Consider the following 27,797-nt stretch of genomic DNA (forward strand, 5'->3'; position numbering starts at 1 on the left):
CGGAAAACGATGGCAGACCAGAGGAGACAACAAAGCTGCCCCCCTCAAGAACTTGCGTAGAAGAGGGTGCCACGCCTGAACAAACGCTGATGAGGAAACATCTGGATCAAGCATGCTGCCTGGTGTTTAAGCGTGTTTGGTTTCAGACCAAGCTCAAGGCCATCCTGAAGAAAACCTAGTAATCCCCTCGACCTGCACTTGTCCAGCTGCAGGGAGAGCTTTGCTGTCCAGCGCAGAAAACTACGCCAAGTCGATTGGTAAATCTTGTTGGCTGAACACTTTCTAGATGCAAGGATGGTAAATCGGACCTTGACACAGCAGAACTGGATGGTCTGGCAAACTGAGTGGATGACCTACGGTCAAGTCGACGATCTCGGAAAACCAAGGCCCTCTGGGCCAGAAAAACGCAATCATTATCAGGGATGCCCGGAAACCCCGCAGCTTCCTGAGGCAACGGGAGAGCAGCGGCACTGGAGAAAATGCATTCAGCAGACACGGAGGCCATGGCACCGATAGCGTATCCGTCTCTTCTGCCCCCAACATCGGGAAACGTGAGTAAAACCTCTGAATCTTGGCATTCTGAGGATATGCAAACAAGTCTATCTGGGGACACCCCAGCTGCTCTGTCAGCCACCTAAATACTCGAGGGTGCAGGCCCCATTCTGCCGGCTGGATCTCCTACCGTCTTAGCCAATCTGTCCGAACCTTGGAAATTCCATTTACATGATGGTCCAGAATGGATTTTAAGTTGTTCTGTACACATTAAGATATTCCTTCCCTTCACCAAGGGCGTGAAGGCTCTTAGGGCCAGAAAGACAGCCCACAGCTCGAGCCAGTTTATGCTATGGAGCAACTCTTCCACCGACCAAAGCCCCTGGGCAGAACTGTTCCAACAGTGAGCCCCCCAGCCCGATAGACTGGTGTCCGTCGTGACCATCACTCTCTCGGGTTCTATGAACAGCTTGCCCTTGTCTAGGTTCCCCGGGCCGTCCAACGAATCGACTCGCGAAGAGACACCTAGAGAGGAATGTTCTTGTCACGTTTGAGGGCAATCCTGTGCTGGTAAGGGAGGAAACCCCACTGTAACTGGCTTAGATGAAAACCTCGCCCAAGGCGCGAGTCCATAGCCGCCACCATGAGACCCAACAAACTTGCTAGATTGAGAAGGCTGGCCCACAGTCTCGAAGCAATCACACGAGCCAGTGACGATAAGACTTCCATCCGATCCTGTGGCAGAAACAGTTTGCCTACTGAGGTGTCCATTACCATGCCCAAATGACGAAGGCTCTGTGTGGGCATCAGGTGACTGTTGCCCACATTTATCAGAAACCCATGCGCACGTAACACAGACATTGTTCTGGACAGAGCCGACTGAACTGCCCCTTCTTGAGCAAGTTGTCGAGGTAACAATACAGGTGGACCCCCTCAGTGCATAAAGTGGCCACTAGCAGACTAGAACCTTCATAAAAACTCGGGTGGCTGATGAGAGACCAAAAGGAAGGGCTCTGTACTGATAATGCCTCCCCATGTAGCAGAAGTGGAGTATATGTCGACTGCGTGGATGAATGGGGATGTGTAAATAGGCCTCCTGGAGATCTATTGAAGCCATGTAGTCCCCCATCTGCAATGCCTCTGAGATGGTACAAAGGGTTTCCATCCTGAACCTCCTCTTTATCACAAAACGGTTGACTGGGAGTAGGTTGAGAACTGTCCTGGCCGATCTGTCCTTTTTTGGCACCGTAAAAATCACAGAATAGATGCCCTTGCCTCTATGAAGAGGTGGGACCTCCTCTATGGCCCCTATAGCCACCAGATACTGAATGGCCATGGACAACCCCTTGTGCTTTTCCGGTTTCCCAGATCTAGGGGTAAGGAGGAATCTGTTTCCTGGGGGGCTGGCCAGCTTCACTTCGTACCCGTGTAGGCTAATGGAAAGAACCCACCTGTCGATGGATTCTTTCCAAACAGGCCAAATGGCAGACCCCCACTGCCAGGACACCTGCACTGACCGCACGTGCCGAGAACTGAACACTGTCCAGAGTAGCATCCGCTGAAAAGGCAGCCGCCCTCTGCAGACGAAGTAGCTTACCCCACATCTTAGATTGATTAGTGGGAGGGTCATTGGGTAACTCGCCAATCCACAAGACTGATGCTCTAGACACCAAGGACGCAGTGGTGTCAGCTCTGATGGCCACTGCTCAAGCTTCGTGGGCCCTGCGCAGTGCAGATTCTGCTTTTCTGTTTCCTGGCTCCTTAACAGAGGAGTCCCCATCCTTGGGTACCCTATGCCAAGTAGGGCCCCGAAGGGAGCATCCCTAAGTGGCACCTTCAGCAAGTCCAGAGTCTCCTCCTCAAAGTTGTACAATTTGCAAGCCAATGCCAACATACGCTTTGGGAGTTGCAATAGCCGCCCATTCCTCCTTGATGGTATTAGTAAGGCCCTCAGGTATCATTGATTTAATCTGTGGTACCTTAGCCTTAGGCAGCACCAAGGAGCCCTTTGACACAGGAGAGATCTGTTCCTCTGTAACTGGCTACAGATCAAGCGCAGCAATAGGCTGGTTAATTAGTGGCTGAAAATCCACCATAAGAGAGAGCCTCTGACTGTGTAGGTTTGCTGCAGAGTCTCCCCCTCTTCCGAGGAGAATGCTTGTCTGGGAGGAGGGCCCCTTGTCTGGGTTGCCCAGCAATGTCTCCGACCCACTGACCCTGGGTCGCAATAGATCTGGGGAGTCCTCTCCTGACTCATCTGACGACCTCCCCCTACACAAGGGCACAGAGTCCTGGCATATAGCCGCCCTGGGCTGCTTAGCGGGCACCGTCTCCTGCTGAGAGTCTGAGGACGACACATGGATCACAGCCTGCCTTGCAGGCTTCCGCACTTTAAGCGCCGCTGCCAGTGAGACCTGAACGGCCTCCTGAATCCAGCCCTTTACAGTGGCAGCATCAGGGGGAACCCCCACATTCCCTGTAGGAGTAGGCCCTGAGGGAGGGGCCACATAGGGGGCATCTGCACTCACCTCCTCCCCCCCGAGCAAGTCCCGATCTTACCGGGGGGAGCTGTTCATGGCCTTCTGGGTGCTCCGACGCCCCGTCCACGGGCTCAGCACTGCCTGCCTCATCATCCTGCACGTCTTCCCCATCTGATTCCGACAGGCTCTGGGGCGGCCACTCCTGCTGATGTTCCTTTCGGCGCGGCCCCAATACTCGCTGAGGCAGTCCTCCTCCTGCACGCCCAACTGCTAGGGAAAGGAGTTGGGGGGGGGGCGAGGCCAAACATCACAGGCTTACCTTGCTCGCGCTGCCAGGCGAAAGCTCTCTCACCAACGGGGCCTCCTTGTAGGGAAGCCTCCGATTCTGGTGCCGCCACCTGCGTCCTGCTACGGTGGATTGCTGGTGGCATGGATTGCGCCCAGTCTCCTCACCGGTATCTGGCCACCAACGGGGCCTCCTTGTCAGGAAGCCTCCGATTCTGGTGCCGCCACCTGCGTCCTGCTTCGGTGGATTGCTGGTGGCATGGATTGCGCCCAGTCTCCTCACCGGTATCTGGCCACCAACGGGGCCTCCTTGTAGGGAAGCCTCCGATTCTGGTGCCGCCACCTGCGTCCTGCTTCGGTGGATTGCTGGTGGCATGGATTGCGCCCAGTCTTCTCACCGGTATCTGGCAACAGAGAGGACCGCTGTGGCCTACAGGCGCCAGCAAGGTCATCTGATACATCTGCCATTTTCCTTACAGGATTTGCGCAGTCCCGAGTTTTTGGCGGGAACAGGCGCTGATGGGCGGATCTCTCCCTAATAGCCAGGAGTCCAAAGGTCTTTTTAGCGGACATCGGCCAAAAGGTCGGCAAGAGGTGAGGAGAGGTAACGAATAACAGAAAGGACAGTACAAGAACAGATATGATTTTTTTTTTTTTTTTAAATTTAAAATTATTATTATTTTCTTTTTTCTTTAGTAACTAATACTAGAGAGACTAATAGTAGTAGAATACCAGGTGAAGAATAGATTGGAAATAGACAAAAACAATAGGAATATAAGCAGAAGAAAAGAAGAGGCCTAGTTAACTAGGCCAAAGCCTGCGAGCTGTAATGCGAGCCTTCTGGAGCAAAGGCAGGAAGTAGAACTGGGGAGATCCGCCCACATGCACTGGGTTAAGGATCTTCAAGTATGACTACTTCCTGCCTTTTGGAGCATGTGGGGGGGATGTAATCCCAAGCTTGGGTGACCTCCTACACCAGCCGAGAAATGAACAGTTACCAAACTACAGATCTAGGGTAGGACAATGTTCTGAACTCCGCAAACACTTCACTCCCGCACTCGCTTTCTTGTTCTTACTGTCGCTATTCATTTGGCGGAGACCCAGGACCAGACTTTCTCTGTGGCTGCCCCAGGGCTTTGGAATATGCTCCCTGCTGAAATAAAAGCATCTCCTTCTCTGTTTGTTTTCAGGACGATCCTCAAGACTCACCTGTTCTCACAGGCTTTTAATTAGAATTAGTTTTAATAATTAGTTTTAATAATTGTTTTATGCTACTGTTTTTATTTCTGTTTTATGCTACTGTTTTAATTGTTTCATGTATTTTAATCTGTGCTGATTTTTAAATATTGTTTTAAATTTTGTACACCGCCTAGAGATGTATATATCAGGCAGTATAAACATAAGATAAATAAATAAATATTCAGATAAATTTGACTGAAGTCACAAACCAGGTTCAGACAATCCAACAAACCATCATGAATTGGGCCACATGCTAAGTTCCAGAGTATTAAAATATTACTATTGAGGGATTTACATCTGTACATGCTTGAGGATCTCAACACCTCAATGCACTTATTTCTCAGTTTATAGGACACACAGTAGTTTACATTTTCCTTATTATTTAACTAATAACTCTGCTCCACTTGTCTTATTCCTGGATTGTGTCTTGTAAGATCAGCTGTGAGCATACTCAAGCTGAAAAACAGCCCTGTAACAAAATCCTGAATTTAAAACACATCTTCTTATAATTAAGACTCTGCCTACCACTCTCCACACAAATCATGCTAACTTCCACAGGGGAACTTAGATATCTACTGCTTTAATTAGAAAACAAATAGCAGCAACATCCACACTAACACTTGTATGTGGTGATGGCTTTTATACATGGATGGAAGGGAGGGGCAATTTTCAAGGATCTCCCTTTCCCTCTGCAGCTATCTGTGCCTCCCTAAGGGCAGATACATATTTTCAAGAGGCACAGGTGGCTGCAGAGCGGAAGGCAGGGAAACTGCCCAAATCACCCTGCCTTTCCAGGTGTGTAGAAGCAATCTCCACGTGCAAATCTTGGTGTAGGTTCAGACATCACAAAGAACAACAGAAAGGTGCAGAAGAGGGCAACCAAGGCTACAGCATCTGGGGCTTTTTAGTTTGGAAAAGGGGCAACTACTGGGAGACATGACAGAGGTGTATAAAATTATGCACAGAACAGAGAGAGGGGACAGAGAGAAATGTTTCTCCCCCTCTCACAACACTGAGCCGGGGTCATCCCATGAAACTGAAGGTTGGGAAATTTAGGACCGACCAAAGAAAATATTTTTTCACACAGAGCATAATTAAGCTATGGAATTCTCTACCAGAGTATGTGGTGGCTACTAGCCTGGGTGGCTTTAAAATAGCTTAGACAAATTCATGGAAGACAGGTCTATCAATGGCCACTACTCTGGTGGTTATAGGTCATCTCCAGCCTCAGAGGCAAGATGCTTCTAAATACCAATTGCAGGGGAGCAGAAACAAGAGAGGGCATGCCCTCACTTCTAACCTCTGGGCTTCTCAGAGGCATCTGGTGGGCCACTGTGTGAAACAGGATACTGGGCTAGATAGGCCTTGGGCCTGATCCAGCAGGGCTGTTCTTATGTTCACATATTCACTCACTAAATCCTAGCTTTTAATTCAGGTTTGTAAATAGCAACTTGTCACATGTGGAAAGTATGGCCTCCACAAAATCACAAGACGTTTTTGTAAAATGGACATGAGATGGTTTTTCTCTTCTTTTTCCATGCCACTGATGCTTATCTTATAACTAACACAAGTATGAGTGGGTATGCAGGCTATTTTTAAAAAAAACTTATTCACTGAGTTATAATAATTGCAAGGTGAGGTGTATTTTGAAGTCAGCAATACTAAGCAATGAAGCCATGGTAATGTCAGCAAGAAAACAGAAATGAAAGACTCTTGTGTACATACATCTCCCTCTTGTGGTTGAAGTCAACAGCATAAACAATTTCTTCTTCTCCGTCTTTAACTATCTTCCAAATTGTGCCTCCTATCATATGGCCTGCTGGCAGTGGTGTAATGGACAAGCCATGCCCTTTCCCTAAAAGAATAATAGCAGTATTTCAGAAACCAGGCTTATGTAGTACAAGGCAGTTAACATTGGAGATTGCCAAAGCAGGCACACATTAATATTGCATTCCACAAGCCACTCATTCTTTAAAAGACTGCAATTGCATGTGTTATAATAATGCTGGAATAAAAATAGATCTGTATGTTTCAATAAAATTTATACAAAATGATCATTAAAATAGACTCTATATCCAACTTCAAAGACTGGATCCAATAGTTCATACTGAAGATATATTGCTGGTAAAGCAGGAGAGGTACAAGTGGATATTCCTAAGTTTAACTCTCATGTAGTGATTTCTGAGGATTCCTGTATTTTTGTCAAATGCGCTTCAATGAAAGGAGAAGCAAACAGCTCAATCCTCGTGGTGGGTAGAGACCACGAGCAGAAAGAGATTTTCCGGAAAACTGCCAATGAAGAAGACTCGACAGAGCTGAAACGCATACGGCAAGAATACAGGTGTGTCTGGGCAGGGTGCAAGGTTGGTCCATATTCGCTCAGTACTGAATACAGTCTCGGGAGGCTGCTGGATACAAAGCCAAAAAATTCTTATGAAGTGCCTCCTTTAAGCAAATGTTTCTCTCTTACTGAAAGGATGACCACAGACATTAACAATTGACACTGGGACATAGAGTTAAGGGGAAATAACCTTTCCCACACTGGAAACTTGGAATCCAGGAAACTTACACAGCACACATGTATATATCCATTTTTAGGAATCTACGTAATAGAAGCTATATTTGCACAAACCAAAATGCATCCAGATCAGGAAATATTTAATTCTTGCAGAAGAATGCAGTGCTTCTAGTATATTCCAAGTGTTCAAATGATTTATATGCTACATAGTACAGTGGTCCCTCAACCTACGAACTACTCGACTTACGCTGTTTTCGAGGTACGAATGACAAAAAAGACCGGAAGTCGTTGCCGTTTTAGATGCGGCTTACTCGACCTACGAATTTTTAGATGCGGCTTCCTCGACTTACGAATGTTTTCAGACCTCCGTGGATGCGCTCTTCGACTTACGAAAATTTCGACTTACGAACGTGCGTTCGGAACGGATTAACATCGTAAGTCGAGGGACCACTGTATAGACTGCGCATTAGCTAGACTGCAATAACACCACCACTCACCATGAAAATGTCCAACAGATTGTTTATGATAACTGGATTTCTAAATATGTTTAGATAACAGGGCTTTTGGATATTCTGGAAGGCCCAAGAGGGCCATTCACCACCATGTGGAGGCAGCCGATCCCCAGGAAATTACCCCAGGTAAATACAGTGGTTGGAGGGAATGCGGGGGGAGGGGTCCTGAACAAGCAATGGCACACAAGCGGTTGAGCAGGTGGAAGGAATGCTGGGAGAGTGGGGAGACACGCAGGTGTGGGGGAAAGCTAAGAAAAAGCATGAGGAGGCTGGGGGAAAGCGTGTGGATTCCTGGGGACTGTGGTTTCTCCCAGAACATTTCCTACTTCCTACATTCATACAGAAATTTAAGCATTATTTTAAAAACAGATTAAAACATACACCTCCAAATGCCTGGGTAAATAAATGAATTCTTAAGGCTCTCTTAACGACTGACAAAGTAGTTAAGACTCCATATTTCACTGGGGAATGTGTTCCATAGCTCAGGAATGGCTATCAAGAAGGCCTGGTTCTGAATAGCAGCCAATCGAGCTGGGGGCAGCTGTAAATGGACCTCTCCAAATGATCTTAACAAGCAGTAATATACAGAAGTGCTCTCTTGTTGTCATAAGAACGAACCACGGTTGTTGACATGTCTGAATGAAGCCTTCATAAACCTGGTTCTAATGCTGAATAGCATTAAGGTCGGTGCACACAAATTTAGCTCCAGCAGAGAAGGATGGAGAGTGCAATTCCATGGCGCAGTTCCAATCTCTTTACTTTGGTCATACTAGACGTTACATCTGAACCAGGCTACTCTCTCACTTAAACTGCTGAAGTGGATACAACTTTTGTTAAACATCCATAGTAGTGTAGGATCATTTTTCAGAGAGTTATGACTTATTTCTTTCCTTCCTTTTCTTACTAAACAAAACCCTCTAAGACAGAAAGATCTACATTTGAGCAAAGTGCACAGCAAACCCCACTCAATAAAATAATAGCTCTAAAAAAGTTCTCTCTCACCTTTCAGATTGACAATCTGAGAAAATTTTAGTTGTTGTATTTTATCAAAAGCTGCATCAACATCATCAAGGGTAAACAAAGTGAAGTCTTCTGTATTATGGCGAGACTACAAAACAAAGAGTCAATATTCTTAAATACAATGATCAGATTTTGATGTAATTTAAAGTATGCTTGCCAAAAAAAGAAGAAGCAGCAGCAAGTGTCAATGGAACTATACCTGGTAGAGATCATACATGAACATCTGGCCCATTTTGTATACAGGAATGGTTGCATAAATAGCACAATTTAATCCCATCTTTCCTACTGCATATGGAAGTGCACCCAAGTGTAAAGGATCAGGATGTGAAAGAAGAACTGCATCAACCTGGTGAACATGTCTAAAAGAAAGTCAACAGGAAAAAAATGGCATAATATTCCACCCTGGCAGAAATTGCAGTTTTACTGACTATATAAAAGCACTTCATTTAAGAACGATACATCCCCGAGTTTTTATTCCATACAGAAGGATAGCTGCATGACAAAACCAAGAGATCATGCTGATTTCAGGAAAAACTGGGATTTAGGTTTGGCCCAATGGATAAACAGATACAGGACATAATGTAGTATACAATATTTCTACAGTGGTACTGATGCTTCTAGTACTCAAAGCAAGAATAACACAAACAGATATAGACATTATATGTACTATACTGTAATGTAAATTGAGAAGGTCATAACTAATCAAAATCTACACTGCAGATCCACTCTATCAATCCACACAGAATTCCTTAGCCATGCACACAAGTGCTGCACATTGGCCCTTATCCTATGCACTGAACGCCGCATGTGAAATTTCCATATTTGGAACTCTATGAAGAGAACTTGCTCTTATTTCTATTAAGGAATGTTATAGTAGATTGGGTGTATGAAACAGCAGTTCCACACTCATGCCACTACTGTAAGAAATATTAATGAATCAAGCCAAATATGTCTAATTGTGACACATCAGCCAATGCAACCCGACTTTCTTCTCTTTAATCTGTATAGCCTGCTGATGTTTTTAATGCTGTTGGACTTGTATAGAGTTTAAATACATTACTAATGTCACTGAAACAATTCAGAAGTAAACATGAAACAGTATTCACAAAACTTTCAAAAGGCTAACTTTATATATGGTAAGAACAAAGTACTCAAAAAGTAAAAGTGAATATCAAGTGAAGTACTGGGCCTTGATTCCCCTAAAACATGCAATCAGGTAACTCCACTGATATCCCTTTATAACAAGATAAAGACATGCATGTTTAGAACATATTTTTTGAGTTATTTGCAAAGGAACATCACCTTGATTACAAGTCAGGTTCTACTTACTTTCTTAGGGAATCAATAATGTCCATAGAAAAATTCTCATCCCAGCCACAATCCAAAAGAAAACGAAACTCATCTACTTGAAGTAAATAGCAGAGAGCAGATTCTTCCTGCACCCCCGAGAGGGTGGTTAGCTTGATAATTGATGTCATTTTTCTTCTTCTTGGAAGTGCTAACCAGCAATAGTGACTGTAAAGAGAATAAAGTTAGTTTTAAAAATCCAATAAAATGATTCAGATTTATGCTGCAAGCCCCAGAATCAGGAAGATTGGAAATACAAATGAGGATTCATAGCTAAACACCAGCCTCCAACATCCCATCACACTCTAGCATGACCAAGACAGACACCAAAACGGGTCTCTCTATGAAGACAGGAATAAGCTTGATTCTGATTGGCTTGGATTCCTGAGGGCAAAGACTGGGTTTAGTTGGCACCTCTTTGCTTTCCCCTATGCAAATCAACAGTTGCTTTTCATTTCTATGGGGAAAGAAAGCATTAAAGTTAGAAACACGTGTAGCAAAGGCAAGACATGCTTCCAATATTCAGTGGTAAGGACCCAAAGCAGGGATCTCCAGATGGTGGTGCAATGTATTTCTATATGCAGAGAACACAGATAAACACCAGCACACTCTCTATGGATCCTCATAATATATGAGTTTGTCCTTCCTATCCCCCGCTCCCATTTACCATTATTGCAGGCATTTTGCTAACTATCAGTTGCACTTTTAAGTATTAGAAAATAAAAAGCCATTACATACACATCTAAAGTCATACTTAAAAGTGTGTATCTGACATTTCAGAGCAGTCTTTAATTCAACAAAAATCAAGATGTCTTCACTTGGAATATTTCCTGAAGAAGATAGACGGTAGCTTCTATAACAAGCAAAGCTAAAAATCAAGAAAGGCACATTGGTACTCACCGTGAAGGTGTCTTCTGGCTGGTGTAGAAGAGGTCACCCAAGCTTGGGATTACATCCCCCCACATGCTCCAAAAGGCAGGAAGTAGTCATACTTGAAGATCCTTAACCCAGTGCATGTGGGCGGATCTCCTCAGTGCTTAAAAGAGCTCAAGCTACAGAATGAAAACCACAGAACATAACAGAGAAAATACAACAATAATGCAGAGAAAGACAGAAAAACTGTCCCCCTACAACCAGATCATCAGCTCCAGCCTAACACAACCTGGGTGGGCCTTGGGTGACCTCTTCTACACCAGCCAGAAGACACCTTCACGGTGAGTACCAATGTACTTTTCTCGGCTGGTGTAGGAGGTCACCCAAGCTTGGGACATACCACAGCACCGACCACGGGAGGGAAAATACCCAAGCTGGAGCTACTGACCCGGAAGGACCCAATGTAGGATCCTCCAACCAAATGCTGCTCTGGCAGCTTCACGTTCATCCAACTTGTAATGCCTTGAAAATGTAAAAGGCGACAACCAAGTAGATGCCTTGCAAATCTCTTCAAGGGACGCCGGTGAAGATAACACAGCAGAAGTGGCTGCAGATGTAGTTGAGTGTGCCGTAATCCGACCAGGCACCAGAAGTTTCTGGGTTTCATACAACACCGTAATGCATGAATGGACCCATCAAGCGATAATGGCTGTAGAGACCTTGCATCCCATCTTAGAAGCCTTAAAGGCTACGAAAAGAACTTCTGACTTACGAAAGGCCTGCGTCCTGTCAATATATATCTTCAACGCCCGCCTGACATCCAGACGGTGCCACTCCTTCTCTGCAGGGTGACGAGCATCCGGACAAAAAGAAGGTAAGTAAATGTCCGCCTCATGATGAAACAGACTTTACCTTAGAGATAAACGAAGGATCCAGGATAAGTCTCACAGAGACCTTAGAGAAAATACACAAATTACTCTTAACTGACAGAGCCTGCAATTCAGAAACCCTCCTGGCCGATGTTACAGCTATTAAAAAGTCCACCTTCCAGGACAAAAACTGCAATGACACAGATCAAAGTAGTTCAAATGGTGGAAACTGCAGACCCCGCAAAACAATATGCAAATCCCATGGCAGAAAACGATGACAGACCAGTGGAAACAACAAAGCTGCCCCCCTCAAGAACTTGTGTAGAAGAGGATGCCGTGCCTGAAATGAACGTTGATGAGGAAAAAACATCTGGATCAAGCACGCCGCCTGGCGTTTAAGCGTGTTGGGTTTCAGACCAAGCGCAAGGCCATCCTGAAGAATATCCAGCAATTCCCTCAACCTGCACTTGTCCAGCTACAGGAAGCGCTTTGCTGTCCAACGCAGAAAACTACGCCAAGTCGATTGGTAAATCTTGTTGGCTGAACACTTTCTAGACGCAAGGATGGTAAATCGGACCTTGACACAGCAGATCTGGATGGTCTGGCAATCTGAGTGGATGACCTACGGTCAAGTCGACGATCTCGGAAAACCAAGGCCCTCTGGGCCAAAAAGGCGCAATCAATATCAGGGATTCCCGTGACCCCCGCAGCTTCCTGAGGCAACGGGAGAGCAGCGGCACTGGAGGAAATGCATACAGCAGACACGGAGGCCATGGCACTGATAGCGCCCAACGTCAGAAAACATGAGTAAAACCTCTGAATCTTGGTGTTCTGAGGATATGCGAACAAGTCTATCTGGGGACACCCCAGCTGCTCTGTCAGCCACCAAAATACTAGAGGGTGTCGGCCCTATTCTGCCGGCTGGATCTCCTGCCGACTTAGTCAATCTGCCCAAACATTGGAAATTCCGTTTACGTGATGGCCCAGAATGGATATTAAGTTGTTCTCTGCCCAATCCAACAACTCCACAGACTGAAGGAAAAGAGATCTTGACCTTGTCCCCACTTGCCTGTTTATGTGTGCCTAGGTTGAGATGTTGTCTCTACACACTAAGAAGTTCCTTCTCTTCACCAAGGGCGTGAAGGCTTTTAGGGCCAGAAAGACAGCCCGCAGCTCGAGCCAGTTTATGCTATGGAGCCACTCCTCCACCGACCAAAGCCCCTGGGCAGACCTGTTCTGACAGTGAGCCTCCCAGCCCGATAGGCTGGCATCCATCGTGACCATCACTCTCTCGGGTTCTATGAACAGCTCGCCCTTGTCTAGGTTCCCCGGGCCGTCCAACGAATTGACTCGCGAAGAGACACTGAGAGAGGAATGTTCTTGTCGCGCTTGAGAGCAATCCTGTGCTGGTAAGGGAGGAGAGCCCACTGTAACTGGCTTAGATGAAAACTCACCCAAGGCACCGAGTCCAAGGCAAACTCGCCCGAGGCACCATGAGACCCAACAACTTTGTTAGACTGAGAAGTCTGGCCCACAGTCTCGAAGCAATCACACGAGCCAGTGACAATAAGACCTCCATCTGATCCTGTGGCAGAAACAGTTTGCATACTGAGGTGTCTATTACCATGCCCAGATGACGAAGGCGCTGTTTGGGCGTCAGGCGTCTCTTGCCCACATTTATCAAAAACCGATGGGCACGTAACACAGACATTGTTCTGGTCAGAGCCGACCAAACTGCTGCTTCCGAACTCGCACAGATGAGCAAGTTGTTGAGGTAACAATACAGGTGGACCCCCTCAGTGCGCAGAGTGGCCACTAGCGGACTAGAACCTTAGTAAAAACTTGGGGGGCTGATGAGAGCCCGAAAGGAAGGGCTCTGTACTGATAATGCCTCCCCATGTAGCAGAAGCGGAGTATATGTCGACTGAGTGGATGAATGGGGATGCGCAAATAGGCCTCCTGGAGATCTATTGAAGCCATGTAGTCCCCCATCTGCAATGCCTCTGAGATGGTACAAAGGGTTTCCATCCTGAACCTCCTCTTTATCACAAAGCAGTTGACTGGGCGTAGGTTGAGAACTGCCCTGTCCTTTTTTGGCACCGTAAAAATCACAGAATAGATGCCTTTGCCTCTCTGAAGAGGTGGGACCTCCTCTATGGCCCCTATAGCCACCAGATGCTGAATGGCCATGGACAACCCCTTGTGCTTTTCCGGTTTCCTGGATCTTGGAGTAAGGAGGAATCTGTTTCCTGGGGGGCTGGCCAGCTCCACTTTGTACCCATGTAGGATAATGGAAAGAACCCACCTGTCATTGATGGATTCTTTCCAAAAGGTGGGCCCCCACTTTGCCTGAGTGGGAGTCAGGACTGCTGCTTGGGGCCCCGCTGCTGGTTTCCGAAAGACTGACAGTTCTGCTGATTGAACCCTTGCCTGCCTTGGCCTCTGGATCTGTTCCACTGCGATCGAAAAGGCCTAAAAGGCTCCCTCTGACAAAACTGAGGTCTAAATGCCCTGAAAGTTTGCATCGGTCTACGATTAAAACTCTTGTCCTCCTTCCTAGGTGCTGATGGCAGAGCCCTGCGCTTATCCTTAGTTTCAATGAGGACCTCTTTCAGGGCCTCACCCCCAATTAGCTTCCCCTCAGCATAGGGAACAGCAGCTAAATTAGCCCTAGACGTATTATCAACTTTCCAATATTTCAGCCATATGTTGCATCTTGCCAGGACACCTGCACTGACCACACGTGCCGAGAATCGAACAGTGTCCAGAATAGCATCCGCTGAAAAGGCAGCCGCCCTCTGCATACGAAGTAGCTTACGCTGCATCTTAGACTTATCAGTGGGAGGGTCATTGGGTAACTCATTGCTCCACAAGATCAATGCTCTAGACACCAAGGACGCAGTGGTGTCAGCTCTGATGGCCATTGCTGAAGCCTCGTGGGCCCTGCGCAGTGCAGATTCTGCTTTTCTGTCTCGTGGCTCCTTAAAAGAGGAGTCCTCATCCTTGGGTACCACTACGCTACTAAGTAGGGCCCCAAAAGGAGCATCCGTAAGTGGCACCTTCAGCAAGTCCAGAGTCTCCTCCTCAAAGTTGTATAATTTGCTAACCAATGCCAATGTACATCTGGGAGTTGCAATAGCCGCCCATTCCTCCTTGATGGTATTAGTAAAGCCCTCAGGCATCACTGATTTAATCTGCAGTACCTTAGCCTTAGGCAGCACCAAGGAGCCCTTGGACACAGGAGAGATCTGTTCCTCTGTAACTGGCTTCAGATCAAGCGCAGCAATAGGCTGGTTAATTAGTGGCTAAAAATCCTCCATAAGAGAGATCCTCTGACTGTGTAAGTTTGCTGCAGAGGCCTCAATAATCTCCCCCTCTTCCGAGGAGGAGGGCCCCTTGTCTGGGTTGCCCAGCAATATCTCCGACCCACTACCCCCAGGTCACAATAAATCTGGGGAGTCCTCTACTGACTCGTCTGAAGACCTCCCCCTACCTCTGGGCACAGAGTCCTGGTGTATAGCCACCCTGGGCTGCTTAGCAGGCACCGTCTCCTCCTGAGAGTCTGAGGATGACACATGGGTCACAGCCTGCCTTGCAGGCTTTCACGCTTTAAGCACCGCTGCCAGTGAGACTTGAATGGCCTCCTGAATCCAGCCCTTTACAGTGGCAGCATCGGGGGGAACCCCCACATTCCCCATAGGAGTAGGCCCTAAGGGAGGGGCCACATAGGGGGCATCTGCGACCACCTCCTCACCCCCCTGAGCAAGTCCCGATCTCACCGGGGGAAGCTGTTCATGGCCTTCTGGGTGCTCCAACGCCTCGTCCACAGGCCCAGCACCGCCTGCCACGTCCTCCCTGTCTGATTCCAACAGGCTCTGGGGTGGCCACGACGTTACTTTCGGTGCGGCCCCAGCGCTTGCTGAGGCAGTCTTCCTCCTGCATGCCCAACTGCTGGGGAAAGGAGTTGGGGCGGGGGGCGAGGCCAAATCTTGCGGGCTTACCTTGCCTGCGCTGCCAGGTGAAAGCTCTCCCACCAACGGGGCCTCCTTGTCGGGACGCCTCCGCTTCTTGTGCCGCCACTTGTGTCCTGCTACGGTGGATGGCTGGTGGCATGAATTGCGCCTAGTCTCCTCACCGGTATCTGGCGACAGAGAGGACCGCTGTGGCCTACTGGCGCCAGCAAGGTCATCTGATACATCCGCCATTTTCCTTACAGGATTTGCGCAGTCCTGAGTTTTTGGCGGGAACAGGTGCTGACGGGCAGATCTCTCCCTAACGGCCAGAAGTCCAAAGGTCTTCTTAGCGGACATCGGCCAAAGGGTCGGCAAGAGGTGAGGAGAGGTAACGAATAACAGAATGGACAGTAGGAAGAACAGATATGAAATTTTTTTTTAATTTTAATTTTTTTTCTTTTTAATTTTTTTCTTTTTCTTTAGTAACTAGAGAAAACTAATAGTAGTAGAATACCAGGTGAAGAATAGATTGGAAATAGTAAAAAATAATAGGAATATAAGCAGAAGAAAAGAAGAGGCCTAGTAAACAAGGCCAGAGCCAGCGAGCTGTAATGTGAGCCTTCTGGAGCAAAGGCAGGAAGTAGAACTGGGGAGATCCACCCACATGCACTGGGTTAAGGATCTTCAAGTATGACTACTTCCTGCCTTTTGGAGCATGTGGGGGATGTAATCCCAAGCTTGGGTGACCTCCTACACCAGCCGAGAATGGAGGTAACACAGAGGAGCATCTATCCAATGCAACTGGTTACATTTGGTGAACCTGACATAATTTTCTCCAACGTTTTTCGTTAGGACGTTCTCAATCCAGCGGGTCCTTTACCCTTGTCAGTCTCACTAAGTTTATCCTTGTGTGCAACAGGAAAATTGACCTTCTCACCAAGGCCTCAGTTCTTGGGTTTCTCAGTAGGTAGATGTATTATTATTAATATTATATACTGCTTTTCAAAAGTTATTAAAACAGTTTGCATAGCTAATATGATAATACTAGCTAATATAGAGATGCCATCATAGTGAGCAGTTTTTTTGGGCAGGATAGCCAGTCACATAAACATTTTGACCCATCACAGATATATAACAAGATCACAGTTCACCACTCCAAGCTAAAACAGATTTCACAAGCAGCCACCTGCACCCCTGCCACAAGTCTGTGACATATCAGTGCTCAACAGAGTGGCTAGCATTAGCACAACAAGCCACTAGTTCAATGTTCCTTCAAACTCCTGAGAAGTTAATCACAACATATAAAATTCATTATATACAGGGTACCTAATCTACATTAAAAAGCTGAAGGGAATGCCTGACAAGTTGGTGAAGAAGCACCTTTTAAAGTGGGGGCTCTTATTTTTAACAGGGGGATAGCAACAGAGTCCCTTCCAGTGGCCATTCTCTTTTTAGATTGTGAGCCCCTTTGGAACAGGGAATGATCTTATCACTCCCTCTGCAATGTATACAGCTTTTGAGAATTATTTATAAGGTAATATAAGTACAGAAGTCTAAATAAATAACAACTCCAAATTATGTATTGTAGAGATTCAGCTATTACAAGATTATTTATCTTAACACTTTAATGCAAAGTAGGCAAATGTGTGTTAGGTTGTAACTCCTGTGCATCCTTATCAGACAGCTGAACATGGTACAGATTCAACAGCAGCCAGCCAAATCTGAACCAAGTTATTGCTGAATCCCTACAACGAGGGAATGAGGTAATTTAAAGCACTCTGGGGAAAGGTTCAGCAGACATTCCCAATCTGCAGTACCTCACTCCAGTTCTGCTCCCAGTGAGGCTCCAAGATCAAAAGCAACCATAGTCAGAAGAAATAAATCTGGGGGAAAGCAATTTAAAGGGGGAAAGCAGGCAGGGGTGGGCAGCAACCCACTTCAGCACTCCCCTCCCAGTGGCTCTTACTGAGTTTTTGATCATCACTCCAACCCCCACTTTATAGGCATTCAGTGCAACCTGGGTTGGGCAGAGGTACATTCTATCCAGCTTGGTCTCAAGAATTACTCCACTGACCTATGTATAGAATTGGGCTGTCAGGTACGTTTATGACTTCTGATGTTCTGTTTTCTATTAGTTGGGTCACACTTTAAGCAGTGCTTCTCAACCTTGGGTCCCCAGAGGTTGATGCACTACAACTCCCATCATCCCCAGCCATGTTCATTGGGGGCCCAAGGTTAGGAAGCCCTGCTTTACAGCCCTATCCAAAGCATAATTACTCAAAAGTGAGGCCCAAATTCAATGGGATCTACTCCTTAGTACATAAGTATAGGGCTACTACAACCTTATCCGATCCAGTGAGATCAAGGGGGCTTAGGTGACCCCAAAGAAACCGGTAACGTGGAAACAGGGAAGCAGCCCAAAGTGTCTTTGCCTGGGCTAGATAGAAAAGTCATTCCTGTCATACCTAAACTATAGTAAAGTGTAAAGTAAAGTGCACCATCGAATCGGTGTCGACTCATGGCGTCCACAGAGCCCTGTGGTTTTCTTTGGTAGAATACAAGGGTGGTTTACCATTGCCTTCCCCCACGCAGTATGACATTATGCCTTTCTGCATCTCCCCAGATCGCTGCTGCCCGACAGAGGTGTACCAGCGGTGATTCCAATCGGCACTGGCAACCTTTGGCTTGCTAGTCAAGTCGTGTCCCCGCTGCGCCCTTGGGTGGCTCCTGTCATACCTTCCTCGCCCCTTCCTCCCAAATACTCCATCCCAAGAAGGCGGGAATCGGCGCGTTATGTTTCTTTAGCGGAGCGTGTGCATGAGAGAGAGACAGCCGGGGAAGGGGGCGGGAAGTCGCCCCGTGTTCACTTAAGCCCTTACCTGTGTCGCAGCCCCCTCGTTAACCCCTAACCCCCAGCCCCGCAGAGCCAGCCACGGGAAAGGGAGCGCGAGCCTCCTCAGCCACACGCCCCTCTTCCCACAGCAGCCGCCATTTTAGCAGGAGGAAAGCCGCGCCGGCAGTCGCGCGCCGAGGCAAGCAGGGTCGCACGGCGGACTGCGCCATTCACGGAGCCCGGCAGGGGAGCGGAGTCTCAGCCACGGGAGGAAAACCTCAGTCATGGAGAGACCCGCCCTAACTGGGTCCTCCCTCCTCGCTAAAAGGTTTAGTGTTTCGGCGCCGTACAGCGTGAAGGGCTTAAACTCTGAAGAGGCAGAAGGAAGGCTTCTCTTTCCTCGGCTCACTCCCCCCTCGCTCGCCTTGGCGAGTGGTTCCTCCCAGCTTGGCTGAGAAGGTTCCTCCGTAGCCCGATATTAGTGCCCTTGGTTGGAGGAGGTGTTGGCGGTGGTGGCGCTTCCTCGGGTCGAGGTGACGGGGCTAGGCCTTCAGAAGCGGGGAAGGTAAGTGTGTGCTGCTGAGGCGTGTGTGTGGAAAATTAGGAGCAATTCCCCAAGTGGAAAATGGGGGGTCTGATGAAAGGAAGCCGTATAAGGAAGCGGGAGGCAGTCATCACATCAGTTTCTAATATCAAAGGTAAAGTTGTGCTGTCCAGTTGGTGTCGACTCCTGGCGCCCACAGAGCCCTGCGGTTTTCTTTTGGTAGAATCCAGGAGGGGTTTACCATTGCCATCTGCCACGCAGTATGAGATGATGCCTTTCAGCATCTTCCTATAGCGCTGCTGCCCGATATAGGTGTTTCTGGGAAACAGACCAGGAGGGATTCGAGCCAGCAACCTCTGACTTGCTAGTCATTTCCCCACTGCGCCATTAGGGACACAGAATGCACTCTAAGCTAGTTGATTCGTATGAACTAATCCCTTGGTTCTGTTATGTAGCTGCCCATTTGGGGTAGGTCAACTTGTCGCTCCATCCTGTGCAGGCAAATTCAGGCCGCTATATTTGGTGGGGCTTACTCCTAGGTAAGTGCATATAGGGTTGTAGTGTGCTTCAGAAAGTCTCTTTTTACCTGCAGCCTTTGCACTGCCACCTGCGTCTTCCTGGTGGCTGCCTTTATCACCTCCCTTTAACCCAGCGGTTCTCAACTAGGGTCCCCGTCTCCCCTCCCCCCCCCCCCCCCGCGCCGATGCTGCTGAACTACAACTCCCAGTATCTCCAGCCACAATAAATTGTTGCTGGGGATTTATTTATTTTATTGTTAAATTTTATTTTGTTGTTAAATTTTTATACCGCCTTTCATTAAAATAATCCCAAGGCGGTTTACACAAAAATTAAAAAAAGACTATAAAAAATACACAATTAAAAGTGCTGTCTGGGGTGAGAGGCCAGGTGGGTGCTGTTGGTTCCTTCTGCTGTAACCTGCCTGCTCCTGCTTCCCCTGTGTAACATCTGTGGGGCGTGTATGCAGGACTGGGACCAGCTCCTGAATGACTCAGCAGTTCCTGGGGTCACCTGCCCAGTTCTGGGCCTTTGTAGGAGTGTGGCCTATGGTGGATGGCACCAAGGGAGGCCTCCCCTTTGGGGGAGTCACTTTGGGGGACAATGAGGGTGAGGGCCAGGCTGTTTGGCCCAAGTTCCCTCATAGGTTTGTAGAGGTGGGTGGGTATTTTAACTTGGCTTCTTTTTGAAATCCTGGGTGAGTTGATTCTAGGTCTGGAGATGGGGAGACAGGGGGTGTGTCCACTGATTATGGGGCAGCTATTCCCCATAATGGGTGACTCTGGGCCAGCCACTTCTCTCTCAGCCTAACCTACTTTGCAGGGTTGTTGTGAGGAGAAACTCATGTATGTAGTACACCGCTCTGGGCTCCTTGGAGGAAGAGTGGGATATAAATGTAAAAATAAAATAAAAAATAAATATTCCAGTGGTGGTGGGGAATAGAAATAACGTTGACAGGTCAGCAGGCCATTGCAGGGGAAGGGAAATCAGAAATTTAATTGCTGCCTCCCTTTCTGGCTGTCCTGTCGGCTCTTTGACCTTGGAAAGCAATGCTAACCACCCACAGAGCCTCGTCTTGTTCCTTTGTAATGCCAGGTCAGTCCAGAATAAACCTGAAATCATCTATGATTTGGTTCTGGATGAAGAGACAGACCTGGTATGTATTACAGAGACTTGGTTGGGGGAGGCTGGTGGCCCAGTCTGGTCCTGGCTTCTTTCTCCAGGGTACTCTGTTGAGAAGCAAGGGACCCCATGCTCCCCACGCTTATGGTGTTTGTTTGAAGAGGCAACATCGTAGGTGTGATGGTGGTGGTTTCTGTGATTGGAAGCAGGGTGGATTTGATTTAAATCAAACTGATTTAAATCACGATTTAAATCACTAGCAAGGTGGATAAAAATAAAAAAAATCCGATTTAAATAAAAAAAATCCGATTTAAATAAAAAAAATCCGATTTAAATAAAAAAAATCCGATTTAAATAAAAAAATCCGATTTAAATCAGATTTTTTTTTATTTTTATCCACCCTGCTAGTGATTTAAATCATGATTTAAATCGTGATTTAAATCAGTTTGACTTAAATCAAATCCACCCTGATTGGAAGGCTGTACATATAGGTTACATAAACGTTTTCCACATAGATGTGGCTTCTGTGCAGCGATTTTGTTGGGTGAAGTGGCCCTAAATAAGTTTCCTTAGAAGTAAGTCCAATGAATTCAATAGAACTCTCTTCTAGATAAGTGTATTTAAGATTGCAGCTTTAAAGTTTTAAATTTAAATTTTAATGTGTGTTTTTATTTAGTGTGGTTTTTATGAACTTTAAATGTTTTTATATTTTTTAAATTTGTACGCTGCCTAGAGATTTCTATACTAGGCAGTACAGAAACAAAATGAATAAATGTATACAAATACGAAGACTGTACTAATATTAGTGTGTACATTGCTGATCAGCAACTATTTTGACATTAGGGCATATTTAGCTGAGAGAGGACTGAAGATCCAACAACACTAGCTGAACATACTGATTTGCTCCTTCACAAGCAAATTGGTGGCAAAGGAGTTTGATCCTGATCTGTTCTTCTTCCCTGATCACAGAAGAAACAATGGTCCCCAGAATTTGTTCAAAAGTGGAAGTGTATGGAGTAGGAGGAGAAAGTGCATGAGCCTGAGGCTTACTCTCGTAGCACTAAACCATGGCTTACAGTTGTATCTGAACCAGACCATAGATCTTGATCAAGCTTTTCTTGTGCCTGGATGTCCACATATGTAGGACATCTGCCTCCTGATCCTATGCGTGTTTACTTGAAAATTAAATCCCAAAAACAAAGTGGGTAAGTGCACCTAGGATTTCATCAACTCTGTTTACAAGTGATTACATGTTTTGCGCATACATATTTTGTTGGATGCAATATCATCTTATCCTTTTTTCTTGCTAGTAATTATGGTGAACGTTCTCCAGTTTGTACGAGATTATTGGCCTTTAACACTCGTTCCAATAGGATTTGTGGTGGGATGCTACTTAGACAGGAAGAATGATGAGAAGTTCATACTCTTCAGAAACAAGAGCAAGTTATTTCAAAGGTTAGTTATTGAAGATAGCATCTTATCCAAACCACATGATAGAAACTATTTCTTTTAAAGTGATAAAACCAGTTATTTCTGAAGAGTATAATATGATTGAGGAAACATTGGCTTTTAATGAAAGAAGCGTGTACACAAACTCATAGAAGCTAACTTCCCTGACACCATCTCCTTAGAACAGCCCTCTACGTCCTCTGAAATGCCTCTTTTTTGTGGGTTGAGGGATCTTCTGGAAGGGAGTGGGATGGGGCTGCAGGGAATGGGGAAATTCACTCAAACTAGGAGCAAGCCTTTTCTGTGAGCAAAGTTCCCTTTTGTTTTTCTTGCTTGTGCCAGATTTTCAGCAATGTCTTCCAACCCTCAGGAGCATCCCCCCCTCTGGTGGGGGGTGTGTGCGCTGGGGAGGAAAGGACAGGGAAGCTGCCTCTGTGTTTGAGTGCATGCTTCTTTCTGTACAAACCATTTTTGCCATTATTTGAGGTTTCATTTTAAAATATATTTCGGGTTGTACATTCCAAAGTTGGATTGGGTTTTCTAAGTAAATGCCAAAAGATGCAGGTCTTACTTTTATAGCTCCTGCAAGTGATATTTGCTCACATGCATGACTGCTTTTAATGAACAATTTTTAAATGAAATTAGGAGTTGTCAGATGTTAGCTTTAGAAATAGTTATTGATATGCCTAGAAAAAGAGCATTATAGTGTTCAAAGGCAATTGGAGTTTGAATTTTAAATATAACAGGTCTTAATTGCAAATGCACGTGTATAGAATTACAGGCAAAAGCTGTCCACCCCTGAGCAACGTTACTACTTGACTAATAATTGGCCATCACTTTTTTTAATGTACAGTAAGCTTAACTATACTATGACTAGAGTTGTGATGGAGTTAAGAGTTGTAGCAGTACAGATGAATTATTTGAGAACTAGTGAGGTGTAAAGGGTCTGGCTTGAACTGGGAAGACTTTTTTAAAAAATTAAGTTTTAAGCCTGCAGGCAAAGTTTTGGGTTTTATTCTATATTCTTTGGTGGGGGTTAATGCTTTACAGTGTCTTTTTAGATGAGAAATAATAAAGTATTATTACTTTGATTAAAATCTCCATTTAGCTGTGAAGCTGATGCGGCTTTTGTGAGGATAAAATGGGGAAGCCTGTGTGTGTATCCCACCCATCGTCCAAGGAGCACTGGGTGTCACTGTCATAAATAATATTGTCGTGTGTGTGTGCATACACACTGAGCTAGACACTTGATAAGTGATAAATGGATCCAAAGGATATATTTAGATAATCTAAAGCTGGAACTTTAGATTTTTAAAACTTTCTTTTTGTGTGTGTGAGAGAGATGTGATTTGTCTACACCACCACTGAATTGCTACATTACGGACATAATTACCCTAGCACTTGGCAGCACCAGTGTTTCACTGTAGGTTTTTTTCTTCAGTCTGTATGTCGACTTCATGCAGGGAGCCAGTCAACATCAGTTTGCTAGACTAGAGCTCCCAAGAATGGCTTCAGTTGTAAATATAGTGATGGAGGCCACTGTTTAGCTTTTTTCCTTGCATTGTTGATACTCTGTCTGGCTTCCTCTTCTGACTAGCAATACTCCAGTTGCACAAATTTTTTTTGCAGGTTATAACCAGAGAGAGGGTTGATTGCCTCAACTTCTTGAGAACAGAGTTTAGAGAATGGGTTGTGCACACGCTTAGATGAGGTTTGTGGAGTAACGGCATCTATCTAAAATGCCATTTGACCAGGGCTGTACAACTTTGGCCCTCTTACAGATGTTTAACTACAACTCCCATCATATTTGACTATTGGCTACTGTGGCTGGAGATAATGCGGACTGAAGTCCAGAAACAGCTGGAGGGCCAAAGTGGTACAGCCCTGCTTTTGACTAAACAAAAAGCACACATTTTGCTTACAAGAACTTGATTTTAAGGCCATTTTCTGAATGTCGCTATTTTCATTAATAATTTTGTGAACTGCTTTGAGTATTGTTGGAGAAAGCAGTAGGACTGTGCACTTCGGTAAACATTGGAATTCCATTTTGGAATCCCAGCCCCCACCACAAGGAGGCAGCCACTAACAGGGCTACTGCCCCAGGTAGGAGGGTGATGGTGGTGGGCTCTTTAAAAGCCGCCCGGCACTGGCACAGGGAAAGCTGGATACTTGCAGCGCTCCTTGGGAGTATTGGGCGTGTGTGTGTGTGGGGGGGGACTTCATCTCTCAGGCATCCCTGCAGTTCCCGGCTACCCTATGTGAGTGATGAGTTTCTTCTCCCTCCCCCAGTCCCAAGGAGCACTGCAGCTGCCCAGCTTTCCTTGCACCCGTGCTGGGCGGATTTTAAAGAGCCAACACCACCCTCCTACCTGGGACAGTTGCCTTTCGAGTGTTGTGGTAGGGGCTGGCAATTCTGAAATGAAACTTCAACTCTTACGGAAGTGCACAGTCATAGAAAGCAGTATAGAAGTTTATACATACAAGGTTTTGTCTTGCTAAGTTATAAAAGAGTAAATTGCTTAACAGAGCATATTTAGTATTATAGGCTATAATCTGACAGAAATAATTCCTGACTTTGTGGACCTTTCTCTTCTTTTCACAGAGAATTGAAGCCTGGGGAAGAAGTTACATGGAAATGATGAGTGCCAATTGAGAAATGCTCCCATACAATTAAATTTGTCTGTATAAAGTGTGTGGTGTCATTTTGTATGTAGTAGTGATTTATCTATTTATATTATACCCCACGTTATATTAAGTCCCCCAAAATGTAATACAATATACAAATTTTTTCATCAACTGAAACAAGAACCACTTTTTTTTTTTGTTCTTGTAGGCTACTGACAAAGTTAGTGGCATTATTTCAGGGGCGGGGAAATTTTTAAGCACATACTTAATTTTTCCCTTGAAACCAGGATTTAAAAATGCTCAACATGGGCTGGATTGTGGCTTACATCTGCTGGGTTGCTGCTCTCATATCTGTTAGCTGAACCTTGCTAATAGGCTTTAAATATATATACCATAAAGAATCTGGGCACAAAGGCCATTTATAAGCCTGGGAAGAAAAGATTTTAAATGTTCATTCTAAGATCCATCTGTTGTATGATAAAATAAACCCAAATTTTAAAGATTAGTTGATCTACATTATTTTTGTGTGTGTGTGTGTGTGTCTGTATACACACACACACACACGTATATGTGTGTGTATATACACACACAAATTTTCCATTGAAACCAGGATTTAAAATTTTTATATATATATAAAATTTGTAAAAGTAAAGCTTTGAATTTCCCCCTGATCTGGGTTAAAATTCTAAAACATTCTATGTATTTTCTGTGCAATAGTCTACCTGATCTTGTGAGAGGACTGCAAAGATACAATTCTAACTAAAAAGGACTGAACATTTACAGTGAATCATGCCTCTGACAGAGGAAAACAACTCATTTCTGCCCATAACTGATTAGATTGCTGAAGGAGATCTGCTTTTCATATTACTTCAGGTATGCACACGGATTGTTTTGGAATGGTATGTCACTTCTCTAACACAAGAGCAGCTGATTAAAAAGTATTTATTCCAATGCATTTCAATAATATATTTTTCAAGGAATATTTTCACTTGACTGCCTGAGAGAGATGTTCTTGCCAAAGCCTTAAGCAGACTCTTCCCCACCCACCCCAGACACTTTATACTGTAACTGTATTTTTTCCAGTCAGCAGATATTTTAGGATTACTTTTATTTTTCAGTTTTATGATTTCTTTTTTTATATTGGACTTAAAAAAATACAAATCCAGAGATAACACATGGGACAGGGATGCCTCAGTTTAATCCAGGAGAAAAGAATATAAGAATAGCCTGGCAGGATTAGGCCAAGGGCCCATCTAGTCCAGTATCCTGCTTCACATAGTGACCAACCAGGTACTTTTGAAAAGAGGTCAACTTTCCCTCCAGAGACGCCTATTCAATCCATTCCAATGAAATATTACGAAGTGCATGTATCGTTAAAGGCTGTCTAAATTAGGGATGTGCATGGAGCCACCCTAATGGCGCAGCAGGGAAATGCTCGACTAACAAGCAGAAGGTTGCCGGATTGAATCCCCGCAGGTACTATATCGGGCAGCAACGATATAGGAAGATGCTGAAAGGCATCATCTCATACTGCGCAGGAGGAGGCAATGGTAAAGCCCTCCTATATTATACCAAAAGAAAACCACAGGGCTCTGTGGGTGCCAGGAGTTGAAATCGACTTGATGGCACACTTTCCCTTTCCCTTTCCCTTTATGGAACAGGGTGCGGGGGTGCTTTTCCCCTGCTGGAGCTCCATTATACAAGGCTCCTTCAGGGTGGCAGCATACCACCTTGCCGCCCTGTCCACTCTTTGGCCAGAAGTACCTGGCGCCCAGGTGCGCCAGGTACTTTTGGCCAAAGGGGACGAGGCAGCAGGGAGGTATGCTCCCGCCCCAAAGGAGCCTTGCATAACGGAGCGCTGGTGGGGGGGAAAGCGGAGGTCGGGGAGTAAGGGCACCCTCCCCTGCCCTTAAAGTCCGACACACCCTCCTTTGAACTTTCCAGTTTCCGAACCTGTTTGGCAGCCCATAAAGGGGCCTCTGAACAGGTTCATGCATAGCCCTAGTCTAAATATGTCTGATCTATTCCATGAGCTGCCAGTTCTGGGCTGCAGAACTATGGGCTATCTGCAAGTGTTGGACTACAGCTTCCATCATCCCTGACTACTGGCCACTGGCTGGGGATGATGGGAGTTGTAGTCCAACAGCAGCTGGAGAGCTGAAGTTGTGCACCCCTGACCGTTTCATAAAGAGATGAATGTGTAAGTGCAGTTGCTCCAAGCTGGGTTATTGGCAGATGTTTTCCGTCCAATGTAAAAATACTTTAAAAACAACAACAACCCCTTACACACAGTTCCGAATGGTCCACAGGAACATTTCAGACAAAGCATATGTCCCTGCAATTCGTGTGCCTATCTGAAAGTCAGTGATATTTCCAATACCAGGTTAATGGTCACAGAGCCTTGTCTCAGAAACAATGAAACAACTCTATCTTGTGTGTGCAAGAGTACCAGTTGAAACCATAGCTATCCACCAGTTGGAGGAATAGGAGCCAGTGTTTGCTGCAGAGCCTTCGAGAAGTCTAGTGAACTCTTAAGTAATAAGCTTCTACTATATCAGTCTCATTCTCAGACCCAATGAGAATGTTTTTGTGGAGGCAAGTGCCATCTCCCATTGTTTAGGCTGCACCTGACATCTGAGCTCACCATTCTAACCTGTCCTAAAATGCTAATTGACATTCAAAATAAATCATTTATAAAGAAATGTCACTGGCTTAGGGAGACCCATAAGGTGGGTGGGAGACCCATAAGGGGGACAGGGATCCATCTTATATTTATTATTTATCTGTGTAAACCGCTTTGGACACTTTTGTTAAAAAGCGGTATATAAATATTTGTAGTAGTAGTAGTCTAACAAACTGGTGAAGGCTTTGAAGCTACACAAGTGGCAAGTCCAAATACTTGGATAGCATCTTTGGGGATTACGTTGATAAAACTCTTTAGGTAAGAAGTGGGTGTTAAGTTGAATTATCTCCTTTGCTATTATCCCCTTTGCTAAGCAGACTCTGCCCTGGTTTGCATTTGAATATTCCCCTTAGGGGATGGGGCTGCTCTGGGAAGAGCAGAAGGTTCCAAGTTCCCTCACTGGCATCTCCAAGATAGGCCTGAGAGAGACTCCTCCT

The 27,797-nt window shown here is 45.7% G+C and overlaps 3 protein-coding genes across 10 annotated transcripts in view; 2 read left to right on the forward strand and 1 right to left on the reverse strand.

The window, feature by feature from the left end:
* The window catches only part of CPSF2 (cleavage and polyadenylation specific factor 2), a 35,676-nt gene extending 17,077 nt beyond the window's left edge, over window positions 1-18,599 (reverse strand). Inside the window, exons 1-5 of the mRNA XM_053252943.1 lie at window positions 18,468-18,599; window positions 9,876-10,061; window positions 8,746-8,905; window positions 8,529-8,634; window positions 6,222-6,351 (exon numbers count right to left, since the gene is read on the reverse strand). Coding sequence (XP_053108918.1) covers window positions 6,222-6,351; window positions 8,529-8,634; window positions 8,746-8,905; window positions 9,876-10,024 — 545 coding nt within the window. The 5' untranslated portion in view covers window positions 10,025-10,061; window positions 18,468-18,599. The remainder of the gene's footprint in view (window positions 1-6,221; window positions 6,352-8,528; window positions 8,635-8,745; window positions 8,906-9,875; window positions 10,062-18,467) is intronic.
* Window positions 18,600-18,746: 147 nt separating this feature from the next.
* On the forward strand, window positions 18,747-24,742 carry NDUFB1 (NADH:ubiquinone oxidoreductase subunit B1). 3 transcript variants are annotated; one of them, XM_053253071.1, is made up of 4 exons: window positions 18,747-18,986; window positions 21,573-21,808; window positions 21,914-22,058; window positions 24,655-24,742. In XM_053253071.1, exons 3-4 carry the CDS (start codon window positions 21,919-21,921, stop codon window positions 24,689-24,691), a joined length of 177 nt encoding a protein of 58 aa, XP_053109046.1. In that variant the 5' UTR covers window positions 18,747-18,986; window positions 21,573-21,808; window positions 21,914-21,918; the 3' UTR covers window positions 24,692-24,742. The 3 variants fall into 3 exon arrangements, with proteins under 3 accessions (XP_053109046.1, XP_053109037.1, XP_053109032.1); XM_053253062.1 differs by lacking the exon at window positions 21,573-21,808; XM_053253057.1 differs by lacking the exons at window positions 18,747-18,986; window positions 21,573-21,808 and adding an exon at window positions 19,012-19,119.
* Window positions 24,743-24,893: 151 nt separating this feature from the next.
* Window positions 24,894-27,797, forward strand: part of ATXN3 (ataxin 3) — a 35,806-nt gene continuing 32,902 nt past the window's right edge. For all 6 annotated transcript variants that reach the window (XM_053252993.1, XM_053253003.1, XM_053252974.1 and 3 more), the window contains exon 1: window positions 24,894-25,550. The gene's annotated coding sequence lies outside the window, so the exon portion shown is untranslated. The remainder of the gene's footprint in view (window positions 25,551-27,797) is intronic.

This window comes from Hemicordylus capensis, chromosome 1 (assembly GCF_027244095.1).
Source record: "Hemicordylus capensis ecotype Gifberg chromosome 1, rHemCap1.1.pri, whole genome shotgun sequence".
Classification (NCBI taxonomy): Eukaryota; Metazoa; Chordata; class Lepidosauria; order Squamata; family Cordylidae; genus Hemicordylus; species Hemicordylus capensis.